Raw genomic sequence first — 17036 nt, forward strand, 5'->3', positions numbered from 1 at the left:
TTTCATGTGAAACACCTCCATTTTAACTTGACTGTGTGTACTTAAATCGTCCTTTGCTAGGCCTGTTCGTCTTCATTATCCCGCCGTTATATCAAGAGGGAGCATGACATCAAAAGAAGAAACAAACATTTGATTGGCCGAAAAACACACCATTTCAGTATCTCGTACTTTTATTGGTTCAGAAAACAACCCGCAATTTTTGGCTCCGCCCTGCAGGTCGAATTGCAGTGGTGATACCCGCGGAAGTTCGACGGTCGGTGGAGCCTGTAGTTTAGAAAAATACTGAAAAAAACATCGCCGATTTTCCGTTAACACCGTACGAGGTGTTTTTTTTGGTGCATCACCTGAAGATCCTCGTGAAGGTAGGAAAAACGTGGCATGTCATAGTCCTGAAATTCGCTAGCTTAGCTTAGCCACTAAATCTCAACGTGTGTCGCTTACCCATCCGCTGGTTATTGTTATTGTTTACCTATATATATTAGTTCGATTTTTTTTCCACGTTTCTCGTTTATTTTCCGTTTTCCCTGTGTATTTTGTAATACCGATCAAATGCCCGCTGTGTGTTGGTTTTTCTTCGTTATAATGCCATGTCTAGTCAAAGGCATGGTTTATCAACGGATATTTTGATATTTCTTTGTCACCTCCTGCTCCAAATAATCCATAATATATTGGTTTTAGCATAATGTTGGAGTGTGGCATGCTGGAGAGGGACAGACGAGCTCTTCAGGAGCGATCTTCTGCACTCCTCAAGCAGTTGGTGGTGGATGAGTTGCTGGTTCAACTTCTGCAGGAGGACAAAATTCTCACGGACATTATGGCTGAAGGCATCCTGGTATGTTTTCATTCTATTAGCAAGGACCAAAAATAATGCAAAGGGCGGTGCAAAATTGGTAGAAAAAAATGCCGGTGCAGTATTTTAATTGCTCATATTGTATTCAGCAGCTTGACACTTCTTCTATGTCCGCAGTAAGTTTAAGTCCTCTTTTCCTCTTTATAATCACTGGTACGATTCTGGTTGGGTACCACTAAAAACAAAACAAAAAAACACTTGTGGGGTTAATGCTTTAGAGATCCATTCACAAGGTGAAACCACACGTTTTGTTTAACATTAGAAGCACTTTTTTTTTGCTTTCTAAAAATCTGGTTGAAGTTTCATGTTCCTTAAAGGGCCAGCAACATTTACTATAAATGACCTTCATATGAAACATGGTTGCTCAAAAAAATGTAAGTATGCAAATCCTAAACCTATGATTATGGGGAAAAAAGTTTTTTTATGTCCGTTATACCCATGCAGCTACAGGATAGGTTCAAGCAGAGGTCCATGAGATAATGGTATTAATGATGTCACAAGGAAGGGCGGGCACCACTGTTCCCTCTAAGCTGCGCGCGTGCGCAATTGCGCACTACTCTCGTCTTCTCTGCGCAGCAGAAATCCTATGGCGCGCAGTAAAAAAAAAAAAACGGATTTTTTTTTTTTTTTTTTTTTTTTTTTTTTTTTTTTTTTTTTTTTTTTTTTTTTTTTTACCCCTTTCTTCATGATGGGCTCGGTTCTAATGTCCAAAGAGCTCCAGTATTTGTATTTAATCATTAAACGCTGTTTTCGGCTGGATTTGACCGAATTTGAGAGCATTTTGAGCTGTTTGGCGAATGGACGTATATAGACGTTTTTTTGCCTCCATCGCGATATCATCACGACATTTTACCAAGGAATTCACTTCCCTGGGCTCGGTTCTAATGTCCAAAGAGCTCCAGTATTTGTATTTAATCATTAAATGCTGTTTTAGGATGGATTTGACCCGATTGCTGTCATTTTACGGCTCGGTTCTGCTACATCTGCCCGCCCAAGAGTGCTTATTCCCGGGCTGCCATTGATGGTAGACTAACATTGATTTTTACTATAATTTGGACAACACCGGCGGCGGGCCGGATTAAAAATCCTAACGGGCCGTATATGGCCCGCGGGCCGAGGTTGAAAAACTTGTACACACACGATCCGGGGGCGGGGCGAGCGCGCGAATCCCGTTTCGGCGAAACCTCCGTTCGGCCGAATGAACGTTCGGCGGAACGTCCATTCGGCGTCCTGCCCGTCTGTCAAACGTCCGTCGGCGAAACGTCTTTAGGCGAATCATCCGAGTACCGATGATGTCGCTCACACTGGTACTCAGTGCGCTCAGGGAGGTTGACTTTCTGCTCAGACCAACGAAAAATTAGAGGGAACATTGGCGGGCACTCTGGTATACTTGCATTTGATTGTCTAAAATAGTCCCAGCATTGAAAAAGACATCCCCATGTTAAATGATTACTTTCTGTAAACACTGGTGTTTATATAAAGTTTGTATAAATGTTTTTCATGTGTCAGCTAGTCACTTCTGTGTCACCCAATTCACATAAAATTAATTTGACTACAGACGCTCCCCTACTTACGAACGAGTTACATACCTGTCAACCTCTGCCGATAACTGCCCTTATAAATGATTATGATTCCCCTTTGTAAGGGGAATCATAATCATTTATAAGGGCAGTTATCGGCAGAGGTTGACAGGTATGGAGTTTGGTTCCGAGCGATTGTTCATAAGTTGAATTTGTTTGTACGTTGATTCAGTGCTATATTTTGTATTATAATTTATGTTTAAGTCCTATATAAGTATATTGAAGGTTTATATAAGTGCATTTGTATGTGTAAGGCTTGTATAAGTAAGAGAGAGAGATTTATGTATTAGAAACTGGCCGAAAGAAGCGATCTAACGACGATTGCACAGTTTTCTTCTTTTTTTTCATCATAAATGATGCGGTAGCACTGTATGGCATCATTCAATTGATTTGCAAACTTTGTGCAATCCCATCTTTCGTGATTTCTTTTTTTTCTCCTTGTCACCTTTTTGATGGCTAATTCCGATAGGCCGAGCAAACATCCCACAAGCGAAGCTGGCACCTGCTGCGTCTCCTTCCCAAGCGAGGCCCGCGAGCCTTCAGCAGCTTCTGCTCGGCTCTGAGAGAAACCGAGCAACGGCACCTGTGCGAGATGCTCGCGCAGTCGCAACAGACTCAAGTGAGCGAGCGTTTAATAAGGCGGTCGGTCTGTCAGGCACTCGGCCATTAATCCTGTCCTCTTTTACGGACGTCATTTTCAGCTTGAGGAGTCTGAAGGACGGGCAGCTCGGCAGATAATGCAAACATCAGAGAGGAGGAAACTAGTAAGCCACCTCGTCGTTGCTATTGATACGCCTTTGAATGATTAAGTAGCCTCAACGTTAGATATACATGCAGTGTGGCCAAAAAAATTGGAATCAGTTTTGATGGTATTCCGTAGTTTTGTGGTTAAATAAACAAAGGTGTCGTTTTTGACTGAATGCGGTACAAATGCCTTTATTTTATTTTTTGCATATGGTGGTGAAAGCAAAGCACAAATCAATTCCTTAATCATTTAGCTTTAACACATCTGGTATGTACACCAGATGGCTTGTCATTTTGTGTGGCCTGCTAAAGTAAATCAGGTGGATCGTTTGGATGTCGTTTACCAAAATCAAATATGTATTTTCTCCTTTTTAAGCATTTAATAAATAAATCATTTAAAAATGTATATTTTTAAGATGATAAAGGGTTTTTTTTAATTTGAGGAAATAATGAAAAGCTACTTGCTATTGTTGTCTTTATTAGCTAGCACACTAACCTGATTAAGATGCTAGCTGCTGGCACAAAACGACATGACATCACACATTGGCAAAGTATTAACGCATGTGCATGTCGAGAATATTTTGAAATGAAACTACTTGATCTATTTTGCAGATGTATGACGACTCCTCTCTACCTCTTTCCACGCAAGAAGAAATCGCTGCCAAACGAGCAAGGACGCATGGTGAGATCTCAACTGTGTTACTCGTGACAGTAGTTTTCCTCATGCCGTGGATATGCAGTATGATTAAAAAGGAGTCCATCCATTGTCCAGATTCAGGAGATGAGTAATGAAATGTACTCTGAATGGACGGGGTATTCTTCTCAGTGAGGCGATTGTTTTTATATCGAATTACCGAGGAGAATGCAGCCGCCGCACCTTGCCAATGACTCACGCACAGACTTGTAGCAGAGTTTGTCATTTGACGTAATCTGCTCATCGGGTACAGCATTAGACATACCTGTTTTTCCAATGCTCTTTTTTTTAACTTGCGTGATGAGAAAAGGGAAAGATTACCTTTTGCTTTGTGTGACAGTTTGAATTTGTATTTTTTTTAAGACTCTATGGAATACAGCCTGGATGCAGACAGCCCAGCCCCCCTGCCCATGATTCCTTGCACACACGACCTCTACCTCTCTCAATGCCTGAAGGTAACAACTAAGACAAGTGGATGATTTTACGGTAAATATCGTGCCCGGACGATTCGCCGAAAGACGTTTGGCCGACGGACAGTTCGCCGAAAGGACGTTTCGCCAAAACGGGATTCGCGCGCTCGCCCCGCCCCCGGATCGTGTGTGTACATGTTTTTCAACCTCGGCCTGCGGGCCTTATACGGCCCGTTACAGATAACATTCATTTAGGAATAACAAGGGCATGTACTGCCAAGCTGGACATATTTCTAAATCCAATACGCGGGCCGAGGTTGAAAAACATGTACACACGATCCGGGGGCGGGGCGAGCGCGCGAATCCCGTTTCGGCGAAACGCCCGTTCGGCGAAATGCCCGTTCGGCGAACTGTCCGTCGGCCAAACGTCTTTCAGCAAATCGTCCGAGTACCGTAAATATTAGACACATGTTGCTTCATGGACAAAAAGGAGCAGTTTATCGTCCATGGAAGCATATTTGTCAACTCTTCTCAAAATGGATGCTTTTCCACTTTAAGGCAATAAAATTGTGATTTTTTCAGTAATTAAAATGCTATTTTGGTTCAAACTAAAGATAATGAAAGATAGATATATTACACTGCTATTTCCACTGATATATGAATGCAGCAAAAATGGTTACAATAAAGGAAAGACAGTGAAGGAAGACCATTTGAATTCAAGAAATGAAAATTTAAGGGAATCTTCATTTAATATTTAAGTTTTATTTTCTTAACGTGTTATACTAAAAATTAATTAATTTGATTAGTAACCGGTTTTGTGTGGAGAAGTGATCATGTGACTGGGTATGTAACATCCTGTCATGTGTACTTTTGAAAAATGTGTTTCAATTGTAATCTTGCAATATCTCATCAAAAAATCTGGAAAACCTTTTTAGAAAGCAATATTTTTTTAATGGCTATCAGTTTTTAATAGCAATATTTCAGTTTTAGGAATTACTGTCTGTGTATATAACGTTTTTGACAAACTACAATATTTTTCCCCGATTCTGTGATTGATATACTCATGAGGCCAAGGCCACCTAAACATCGTAGAAATGTAATCTCTTCAGTCAGCACAAGGGGGCGCTAATTCTCAATAGAAACACTAATTATCAATAATTATTCATCATTAAACCAGCACATCCTAATGGTCATATCGACGGTAATAAGTAGTATAAATATAGTTTCTTTTTGGAGGCCTTACAACATAGAATAATAAGAATTCTTCATGAAGACAGATTTTTTTTTTCCCCCTCTTTACTTTACAGTCCTATAAAATGACTTCATCCCCACGTGGTTTTGCCCTGGTCATCAGTAATGTGAAGTTCAACCCACATGATGCCTCTGACCTCGACACCAGGAACGGAGGCGAGGTCGATGAAGGGGTCCTCGGGAAGCTTTTTACAGACCTCGACTTTGTAGTGACGTTTTGCAGGAACAAGACAACCGAGGTGGTGATGCCGCCATCTAACCCAGCAGAAACATCTCATTTAACCACGGCACCAAATGAGAGTTATTCTTCTCTTGCATCATTCCAGGAAATGAGAAGTTGCATCGATGCCTTCCGCCGGCGTCCAGAGCACAGGAACGTGGACAGCAGCGTGGTTTGCCTGCTCTCCCACGGCGTGGACGGCGCCGTGTACGGCACGGACGGCCAGCTCCTGCAGGTGTGCGATCATTTTGTTCCTGGTGATTAGAATCATGACAATGATCTCTAACCATCCTCACTTTTCTCCATTTTTAGCTGGAGTCAGTGTTTGAGGCTTTTGACAATGTGCGCTGCCCACAGCTGCAGAACAAACCCAAAATGTTCTTTGTTCAAGCCTGCAGGGGAGGTAATTTTGTATTTATTTATTCAGAACTTTTGCAAGACATAGAGCCACATTCAGAATTTTCACCTGATTCAAAGGAAACAAAATAGGATCCTGATAAGCAAAATAAAATACACGGTTTGCTTAGAAGAGCCTGATTAAATGAGATTTTTCTACATTTAATATTGCGTACCAATTTAGCCTGACGTTTGGGTTAACATTGGAGCTTCTGGCTATGCATACACATTTGAAATTTGTTTGTGTAAATCAGTTTTTAAAACACACTTTTGCTGATCCCTGATCAAGCATAGCGAATTAGATTAGATAACTTTATTAATCCCGTAAATGTCATTGTCACAGTAGCAAGAGGGTGAGAGAATTGTCAGCTTTTCTGTTTTATTATCATATATCTTAAGGCCTAAGTAGTGTGTATTGTTTTAATCATATTTACTTGTTTTTTTACCCTTTGTGTTTGATATGGATTTGACTACACGTAAGTCATTCCTGTTATTTTTATTTTATTTTTTAGCTCTAGCAGGAATCACGTTTGTATGAGGGTTTGGGAAAGGTAAAAAAAAATGTCTTGTAGTTTCTTACACTGTAAAAAAAGCTTCTTATTAGTCATGGCAATTTAACATTTTAAGTATTCTTATTCAAATTTTGAGTCATACTGTTTTGTGTTATCAAGTTGATAATTTGGGTGATAAAAATCAGTTGAATTAGGGTTTGTTTATTTTCATGCATGCTTTAGCAATCCCCAACCAGAGCAGTTTTAGGTGAAGATGTAATATTACTGTTTGTATTGCAAGAGGCAAAATATCTCAGTAAAATTGTTAAATGGAAGATAAATTGCCAAAAGCCATAAAGAGCAATTAGTGGACCTTTTTAATTTGACTAAGTGATTTATTGGATCCAAGTGATTAAAATCCACAGACCCCTCAGGAGCACCCGCAATTATTCCACTAGCTCCCTTTTATCCGATCTAATCCAACACCACAGGAGTGCCACCCAAATGCCACTAGGTGCGGTCGTCCACTTCCTCTGAAGTCAGAAATGTAACAAAAAAAATTGTCGGAAAGATGAGAATAATCTTAAGGGTTACTTACTTAACCATCCCAAATTATTGTCTGACAGAGGAGATGGATTGCGGAGTGGAGCAGGTGGACGGACCAGGTAGGATCAGCTCACGCAGCTGCGAACAGCGGGATGCCGGGCAAGAAGGTCCCGCCGACGCCATTCCCCGACAGGGAGGACAGCGAGAACTTACCAGGATTAAACTTCCCCAGCGCTCTGACATGATCTGTGGCTTCGCCTCTCTCAAAGGTCAGACAATTTGTAAGTTTCTCCCTTTTTTTTTTCATTGTCTTTCACAATTTTAGAGAACTACATTTAGTCCTGAGGTCTTCTTTCTAGCATATGGCAACACCATGGAGTGTGTCACTTTTCTTTCATTACTTACTCACTCGTTAAAAGTATAATGCAGCCTCAGTCCTCAAGTTTCGACCGCGTTCTATTCCTGAAACCCTAATTTCCATCGAAATCAGACTTCAGTGTTAAAATAGAAATTGACATAAAACCGTTTAGTATAAAAATATGGTGCTGAATTATTATTGCTGAAATGTGGATGGGGAGTTCGACTTTTCAATGGTTTATTTGCAACCAAAAGCATGGAAGACAAGTATTAAAAATGAAACCAAAACAGCTATCTCGCTGTCCCGCCCTCTTTTGTGCAACCCAATTTGTTACATTATTGTTCTTATTTTTAGCTTACGAGAACCGGAAATTGTTTGACTTTGACTGTTGACGATCTAAGGTCTGTATAAACAGAAAACAGCATTTGGCGAACACCCAATTCAATTGTATACACAAAATAATGACAGTACATCTGAAACAAATGATTATAACAATGTATTCGATAGAAAAAGCATGTTATTTTGCCTCATTCAAATCATGCAAAACCTTCTTAATCTCTGAAGATGTAAACTAAAATGCAATCATTTGTGAATAAATGGCTTCTGGTTTTTGAAATGTCAATTAACCAATCTACTGTGATTGAACAACAAAATTGCAATAATTGCATCAACTCAAGTTCTGCACCTAAAACACCCATTTTTGTACCTGACTACTTATTTATGTGACCACTTATTAATGTTGACTACTTATCTCATTTGACTACTTATTACATTGACTACTCATTTCTTTATTGATTATTTATGTGTGCACTTCATGGTAAAGCCTTAAATCTAATTCTACTAACATCGTCTTATATTCAGACCAATACGACAAATGCCTAGTTTTTGATGCAAATTGCATTATTAAGTTCCTAGCCGTGTTGTTGTACTTGTTTATCAAATTCCAAAGAGAAAAAATGTCACAATCTATTAAATCTGTACCCTTGTAAATACAAACCAGCGTCCTGGTATGCACTATCGGCCCTCAGGAGTTCCTCTGTGCTTGTTCCTTTCTCGAGTGTTGACACCTCCCCCGTAAACATCTTACAGCGCCAGACCTGTTATTTATTCTCTGTCCGCTGGGATTCACAATATTTGGTATTCCTCTCTCTATTTACAATTGGATCGTTTAATTGACCAGAAAAAAACAAGACAAAAATACAGAGAAACAAGTGCCATAGTCACACTGTGTGTTTATTCGAAAACTCGTCGGGGATGTTGTCGTGTCCTTGTGTATCGTCTAATTGCGTTCTTGCGTTTTGACTGACTTTGTTTGCATTGCTCCTAAAGGCACGGCGGCCATGCGCAACACCAAGCGCGGATCCTGGTTCATCCAGGAACTCGATACTGCGTTCCGTTGTAATGCCAAAGACACGCACGTAGCAGACATCCTAGTGCAGGTGAGTTTTCATGGATTACAAATGGGTAACCCCCTCCCCCTAATCACCCCCCCCCCCCCCCCCCCGCTTTTTTTTAACTGCATTGTTTATTTATTTTGCATTGTCGGAAATAAATGTCCAGTCCGTTTCATATTACAGACATCCCGCAAGTTGCAAAACAAGCCCTTTATTCATTCTTGAGTTATCTTGACCACAAATAAACATGGAAACGAATACACTATGAGCCAATCAGCTGTCTTGTCACGAAATAACCAGTGATTAGATTGGATTGGATAACTTTATTCATCCCGTATTCGGGAAATTTCATTGTGACAGTAGCAAGAGGGTGAGAATGCAGATACAGGAAAAGGCATAGTTATAAGTTAGACAGTACAGTCGCAAAGGCCGCAGAACAACAAAGCAAAAGCACAAAGTACAAAGCAAAGCAAATTAAATGGGATCATTAAGAATCACCAAATCAAATCATTAAGACAGAAAAGCAGCAAAAACACAAAACGAACAAGAGTGGACGGAGCTACCGCCACTGGCTGCCACTTGAACAGCGCCATCTTGGTTTCCGTAGCAAAAACGGATACAGACTCAAAAAGACTGTGTAAAGTTGGATAAAACTGGAACCACACACAGGAAGTCTTCCACAAGATGGGGAACTTCTGCAGACTGGGAGCGAGGTAGAGAATATGCAGAGTCACTCTTCCAAGCTTATCCGCACAGTTCCTCAGTAGTCTGGAGCTGAAGACAACAGTAGCAGAGTAGAACCCCTCGACTCCGTTTCCGGCCTGGTAAGCGTCGACAGCTCTTCCATCTTATCCCATGATGGAATGGTTGGTCTGAAGCGATGCCTCTTCTCACGGCACTTTTGTCCAGCTCCGAATTTCTAGCGGCATTTAGGTGTTGCTCCTTCTGCCTCATATTGTAACAGCTAGTGTAAGACAGTGTAGGCATGGCTGAATGGTTCCAAAAAAAAAAAAGAAGTAGCAGAAAGAAGCCAGGCTAACAGAACAAGGAAAGTTGTAAAAACATTAAAGTAAAAAGTATAAAGTACAAAGGAATGTATTAAGAAATATTAAAATGTAATTAAAAAAAAGAGAAGGGCTGTAAAACACGGAAAACATAAGAGTGATAGGTTCACCATTAGGCATTCCCAAATGCATGGACAAATAAAACAGACATCTGACTCATAACCGCTGTCTTGCAAGAGAGAATCAATCCTGACTCGTCCTTGTCCTAGATCATTCTGCCGAATCGACGCCTCTCTTGCTTTATTTATTACACAAGATTTACAACATACATCTCAGTTCTCAAAACAATTGAAGGTCTGCCGGATATTCTCGAGGGAGCTCGTGTGAGCCAGACATGAAGAAGTCGATCTTCCCAAGGGAGCTTGATGTGAACCACACTTTCAGAAGTCGATGTTTCTCAAAACAATTGAAAGTCCTCCGGATCCGAGGAAGCGGTATCACCACCTGGTGCGAAGTCGAAGTCAAAACAATTGAGAGTCCTCCAGATCTTCAGTGTGAACGACCGTGTGAGAGGTCGATGGTCCTCAAAAACATTCTTCTTCATTGCCAGAAAATATATACTAATAATAATCAGCAAAGCGTTCTTCATTGCAAGCAAATATATAATAATGTAATCAAATAATAACCCTAACAGCTACTGCCACTGGCTACCGCGTGAACGGCGCCATCTTAGGAAAAAAAGGTTTGGTCAACCATCCAAACTATTATTGGCCCCCTACCCACCGATCTCCCATTTTTCTCCCCACAGATCAACGGACGGATCAAAGAGCGCGAGGGTCACGCCCCCGGCTCACGCTACCATCGCTGCAAGGAGATGTCCGAGTTCACCAGCTCGCTGTGCAAAGATCTCTACCTTTTCCCCAAATACCAGCCAAACTCATAATGCACTTGCACTTTTGGGCAAACTTAACCATTCCTACCACTTCCTTCCAAGCGTATTACTGCCACACACTCCAGCATTCTCAAGATGACATGGAATTGAATGCCTTTATTGTCATTATACATTTTTTCATTCACATTAATACTGCCTCATCGAAACTACACGCACGTCAAAGGGGAGCTTATGCTAATCGACATGTACGACATCTCGGTGTGCCAATTCAAAGCGCGTTAATCCCTCGCATGAGTAATAATTGTAAAATGTTTTTCTACACAGATCTATTTTTGCTTCATTTTGTACAAACTTCATTGTGAAATAACACCCGCGTTTGTTTTAATGATGCTTCTCACTGTCAGGCTGTCAATGTTGCAGTCGAATAACAGACAGGGGGCAGCATTGAGCAGTCAGGTTAGTGTAGCATTTTTTCTTTTGCCCCCCTTCAAAATAGGAAGCACTTCCGCATTCCAAAATGTTTTATGATCATGTCACTTTTTGTCAGTTTAATCCCTCTGACATGCCTTGAATTGCAAGATGATGTTTCTGTGTGTTTGTAAATATTTCGTTTTTAAATGTAAATGTCAGGGGAGTGTGCGGTGCTATTCTTCGGGCCTACAGTGTGAACTTTGATCTTTACGCAAACGCTGACACCCAATCACATGCTTCTCTGGGGTGGGGGGTGCTGCAGATTTAGTGACATGTCAACTCAACCCTTTACTGTTTGTTTTTTTCTGTTATTTCAATGTATGTGGTGGCGTAGGCACAAATGTTCAACTCTGGCATTACTGAAAGTTGGAAAAAAAAATGTGCAAATTGTAGTAGGGCAATTTTAGTTGTTTATTGGACCACTTCAACGCTCCGAGAGTCTAGCATACAGTATTTCTCAATGCTGGTTTGTGTATTGATGATTCTCTGAAAAGATGCAAAGAAGCACCGTGTGTTTTGGTTACAGTGTTTTGCGGGGCTTTTAATGAGGGGCATTCATCTTTTCAGCTCTCGTGAGTATTTCATTCAAATGAGGAAGAGGTGACTGCACAACCAGAGGATGTGGAGGGGATTGGATGCCAAAGTTTTCTGTCTTTGGATTTATTTTTGTCTTCACTTATGACTTACAGATCTTCCTCATAATAAAATAAAATATTGTTTTCAGGATGTGTGATATTAATTCTTCATTGTAGCGATACATTTGACTGTTCCTGGTTAGGAAGAACATTTTTGTGCAGGAGTTAACAAAATAATCATTGGTTTTTGCATTAAAACAAGGGTGTCAAACTCGGGTTGGTTTGCGGGCCACTTTAACGTCAACTTGATTTCACGTGTGCCGGACCATTTTAGATATAATATTTAGATTTTTTTTAATAAATGGATTAAAAGCCCTGAATATTCAGTTTTTTTTATAGATCTAAAACAATGTTTATTTTAGCTTTTTTAATATATATTTTTAGATTTTACAAAATTATTTTTGAACTAAAAACAGAAAAAATGATTAAAAAAATTACAATTATTGATTTTAAAAGGGGGAAAATCAGGAAATTTATTATACATCTATACTTTTCATTTTAATTTGATCCTAAAACAGAAAGTCGGCACTCATGATTTACTTTCCCGGGCCACACAAAATGATGCGGTGGGCCAGATTTGGCCCCCGGGCCGCCACTTTGACACGTGCATTAAAACATGTTAAGAACATTTGCTTAACAATTTGCCAGGAGCAAGTAATTGGTGAAAATTGAATTTCGCAGTGAGAAACTGGTATTGGGGAAGTTTCTGAGTTGATATTCAAATATTTTTCCGGAATGTAAACACTTTTATTTTGAAAATTTGTCACATGATCACTTCTCAGACTGGTCATGTGAGGTAGATATGAAGAGAAGAAGACACCAAAGCTTCCATACAAGAGCTAATCAACAGTATTGGAAAGTTTCAAGTATTTATTGACCGCAAGACCTTTCATCAGCCTTAACAACTATTGAGATGTGCTAACATGCTAAACTACGAACACATCAAGGTTGCTCGCGTCTGGCCAATCAGAGCATGTTGAACTACAGTTAAAAGGTAAGATGGCGGCATCCTGAGTGAACAATGCCAGTCATAGGTAAGAGAGTTTTTTCACATTTTATGCACCCTTTTTGTTTGTTACAAATGCGGCTTATATGCGAGAAAATACGGTACTTTAGTTTTGCCTGAGTTAGCAAACTTGCTAATAAAAAATATCATTGACACAATGCTTGGACAATATCTCCAGAATGGTTTTGGACTCCTTCAGGAAAATCTCGCATAATGAGAAAAAAACTGGGTTTGCCGGAATAGCTTCCCTCGCAATTATACGTAATTTCAGAAATATATCGTCTATAATTTGGGGAGAAAAAAACCCGAATGGAAATCTAACAAATTACTTTGACTCATGTTTTTTGGCCTTCTCAAACTAAACCAAAAACCTCAGTGCCTGACTACTTGGATAGCATTCGATTTGACGCAAATCATAGTAAAATGCCCTTGACCTCTGACCTCTGACCTGTTGACGATCCATAGAAGAATCTTAAAAGCGGTGCGTGAACCAGATGTGGCAGAAAGGTCTTGAAAACCAACTACATACAGCACTGGTGTCAAAGTGGCGGCCCGGGGGCCAAATCTGGCCCACCGCATCATTTTGTGTGGCCCGGGAAAGTAAATCATGAGTGCCGACTTTCTTTTTTTTAGGATCAAATTAAAATGAAGATTATAGATGTATATTAAATTTCCTGATTTTCCCCCTTTTAAATCAATAATTGTCATTTTTTAATCCATTTTTTTCTGTGTTTTTAGTTCAAAAATCATTTTGTAAAATCTAAAAATATATTTAAAAAAAAACTAAAATAAACATTGTTTTAGATCTATAAAAAACTGAATATTCAGTTCCTTTAATCCATTTATAAAAAAAATAAATCTAAATATTATATCTAAAATGGTCTGGCCCACGTGAAATCAAGTTGACGTTAAAGCTGCCCGCGAACCAACCCGAGTCTGACACCCTTGACATACAGGTATTGAACAAAAAAAAAGATATATTGCAACTCTAACATCCAATGTCCACCAAAACCTGCTATCTAACTAACTTGCTCTCATCTTGCATGCAATCGGCACTTGTTGCTCTGTTTGTGTGTGTGTTGTTGCCCACGTTACAGCGTGTCCTCGCCGCACTCAGGTGTAGTGTAACTCGCCCAGCCGCTATTCCGCTGCGCTCAGGTCTCTCCGTGCTCCGGGACGACGTGTGTCATTGCCGCCACTCGGTGATAATATTCGTAGTGTATCAGATGCAGGCCCGGGCCAGCTGTCTGGAGTCATTCCCCGTTGACACACACTCACACACACACACACACACACACACCGTGGCGCTCGGTGTAATACATTTCTCGCTAGCCGGCCGTGGAGCTCAGAGATTAGGCTGTTATGTGCTGGCGTGTGGACCACAAAGCGGGACGGGGTTAAGGGGGATCTGCGTGGGTCTTTGTCTTTGGGGTTGTCATGATGGCGGAACAATTCATCAGGGGACCAATGCGCGCACATGTTAAAGATGTCGTTCTTAGCAGGCCGGGCGGGGTGGGAAGCTGGCGAGGGAAGCGTCTTGTGATTTTGGTATTTTTGAATGAGTTTCCAATTGGAAGTCATGGAAATATGTTTATCGCTTGTAAGGTCAAATGACACAGATTTCCATGACCAAATCAGAATGAGACGTATTTTGAGGAGGCCTTGAGGTTTTGTCACTAGAATTTGTAGAAGACTCAAATTGATGTATAAGATGAAGCAACATGACTTGACATATCTGTAATTGGCTGACCCCCACCTGGGGGCCGGAGTAAGATGGGATAGGCTCCAGCACCCCTCGCGTGACCCATGTGAGGACGAGCAGTTCTGAAAATGACTGAATGAATGTTCAAATATTCTATTTACAATATTTTTCTCTTTTTCTTTGTCTTCGCCCAGCAAATAGTTGGCAACCAATACTACACATAAATTGCTGGGATGGGATCCAGCACCCTCCGCGACCGTTGTGAGGATAAGCGGTTCCAAAAATGACTGAATGAATGTTCAAATATTGTATTTCCAATATTTTTCTCTTTTTCTTTGTCTTCGCCCAGCAAATAGTTGGCAACCAATAATGCACATAAATTGCTGGTACGTGATCCAGCACCCCCCGCGACCGTTGTGAGGATAAGCAGTTCTGAAAATGACTAAATGAATGTTGAAATATTTTATTTCCAATATGTTTTTCTTTTTGTTCCTCTAAGCCCAGCAAATAGTTGGCAACCAATACTGCACATAATTTACTGGGATGGGCTCCAGCACCCCCCGCGACCGTTGTGAGGATAAGCAGTTCCAAAAATGACTGAATGAATGTTCAAATATTTTATTTCCAATATTTTTCTCTTTTTCTTCGTCTGCGCCCAGCAAATAATTGTCAACCAATACTGCACATAGTTTTCTGAGATGGACTCCAGCACCCCCGTGAGGATGGATGCACGGAAGGGGAGACGAATGAGTGAAGAAACTACTCTTCAAATTCCAAATGAACTGATGTCAAAATTTAGATATGTCACTGTATCATAGAGACGGCCATGTTTTTTTATTTTTTATTTATTTTTTGTCCCCCTTGTTCGCTTCCCCAATATTTACCCACTTAAAAACGACAAGAGCATCCGGCGTAAAAACTCCCCCAAACAAATCATCCGTCCGAGTCACTGCGGCTCGAGCCCAAAATCAGAAGAGCGAGCCTTCAATTTTCCACTTGAAACCGTGCGAGCCTCCATTTTGGGTCTTTTGTGGGCAGTGTGATTTACTAGCGTAGCATGTGAGCGTTACGGGGATTGCCCCCGCATCATTGGCCGATCGGCCACGAGCTGTCATAGGGGGTGTCGTGTGCACCTTCCTGCTCACGTTGCAGGGGCAGCCCTATGGGGGGGCTCTGATGTGCCCTACACTGTACCCCCTAACCCCCTCTTCAAATGATCTCTATCCATCCGGCGAGCACCTCTAATGGCCGGTTGGCAGGGAGCAACAAGTGTGTGTGTGTGTGTGCGTGTATGTGTGTGTATATGTGTGTGTGTTATTAGGTGTCTGCAGTTCTAATAAAGGAAAGTGTCCTTCGCTGCCTCATCAGATGGCTTTGCTCTGCTTTGTCCGCCTGTCTGATTCCTCTCTGCCCGTCCGTCCCCGCGGCCCACGCCGGATGTCCCCCAGCCTCTGGACCACCGCCGCCGCCGCGTCCGAGACCCCTCGCCGGTGACTTTCGTACTCGGAGCGTGGACGCGCGGGTGCTTCTAAATGGGGAGTGAAACGGATGGTGGTGGATCGCGTGTTGATTTGACGTGAAGTGCGTGGTGGAGTTTGCGTACGCCGGTGGTCCATGCCAGTGGAAATGCTGGGGTGTCCGGCCAGGTTATTTTTGGATCACTGACAGCGCGTCAATGGCTACAGATGCATCGCAAAGGAGGGCTCTGAGATATCAACAGACCTTGGTAGGACTTTGCACATCTTCTACCTTTTGCCCGCTTATGTTCTTCGTGGCTCCTCCCCCCTCTCTGTTGTTACTTCATCTCGCACCTGTAGCGCCTCCTCCGACAATGTTTGGCACTTACTTGGTGCCGCCAAAAATCTTCGCGGGGTCAGATTTTTGTTGCTAACTTCTCTACAGATTATTTTCATTTTAAACCGCTCGCTCGACGAGATGATCTCTGAGTCGTCGGTCTTCATTTTGGTGACGGCGTCCGTCGCCATTTTTGCATTGTAGATCTTTGAGTAAATGTCATCTCGCGCGATCCGTGCGACGACTCAAGCCGCTGCCCGTCGTCCGATATCAATGCCAAAATGCGAAAAACCGGAGCAGACCGGTTTAGGAGGAGCATGTTAAAGGGAAGTTATTTCACTATTTCCTCGCGTTTTGCGTTTTATTTTATTTCAATGCGGGGGCTGAAAGTTGTTGACTCCTCTTTTAACTCCGGTGGGGAGCACATTTAGTATTTGGGCCTTCTACGGCACTACTAGATCGCGACCTACCAGGAAAAAAAAATGCAATAACTGGCAAGTTCTCATTATTCTGGAGTAGTTAAGAACTAACATTTATTTAGTAGTCAGAATAAAAACTAAGAAATTACACTTGTTCATGGACAAATGATCAATTTTGT

General features: G+C 41.4%; 2 protein-coding genes across 6 annotated transcripts in view; both read left to right on the forward strand.

Moving 5' to 3' along the window:
- The first annotated feature begins 181 nt into the window (after positions 1–181).
- casp2 (caspase 2, apoptosis-related cysteine peptidase) lies at positions 182–12027 on the forward strand. Of its 5 annotated transcripts, none has more exons than XM_077599348.1 (13): positions 182–362; positions 679–832; positions 940–966; positions 2900–3049; positions 3132–3194; positions 3787–3856; positions 4232–4323; positions 5586–5768; positions 5856–5984; positions 6062–6152; positions 7263–7463; positions 8870–8979; positions 10747–12027. In XM_077599348.1, exons 2-13 carry the CDS (start codon positions 683–685, stop codon positions 10879–10881), a joined length of 1401 nt encoding a protein of 466 aa, XP_077455474.1. In that variant the 5' UTR covers positions 182–362; positions 679–682; the 3' UTR covers positions 10882–12027. The 5 variants fall into 5 exon arrangements, with proteins under 5 accessions (XP_077455474.1, XP_077455476.1, XP_077455475.1 ...); XM_077599350.1 differs by having other exon boundaries at positions 7263–7451; XM_077599349.1 differs by having other exon boundaries at positions 943–966.
- A 4267-nt stretch (positions 12028–16294) lies between these two features.
- Positions 16295–17036, forward strand: part of LOC144072713 (chloride channel protein 1-like) — a 35843-nt gene continuing 35101 nt past the window's right edge. Inside the window, exon 1 of the mRNA XM_077597944.1 lies at positions 16295–16370. Coding sequence (XP_077454070.1) covers positions 16320–16370 — 51 coding nt within the window. The 5' untranslated portion in view covers positions 16295–16319. The remainder of the gene's footprint in view (positions 16371–17036) is intronic.

The sequence above is a fragment of the Stigmatopora argus genome, chromosome 4, assembly GCF_051989625.1.
Source record: "Stigmatopora argus isolate UIUO_Sarg chromosome 4, RoL_Sarg_1.0, whole genome shotgun sequence".
Taxonomy (NCBI): domain Eukaryota; kingdom Metazoa; phylum Chordata; class Actinopteri; order Syngnathiformes; family Syngnathidae; genus Stigmatopora; species Stigmatopora argus.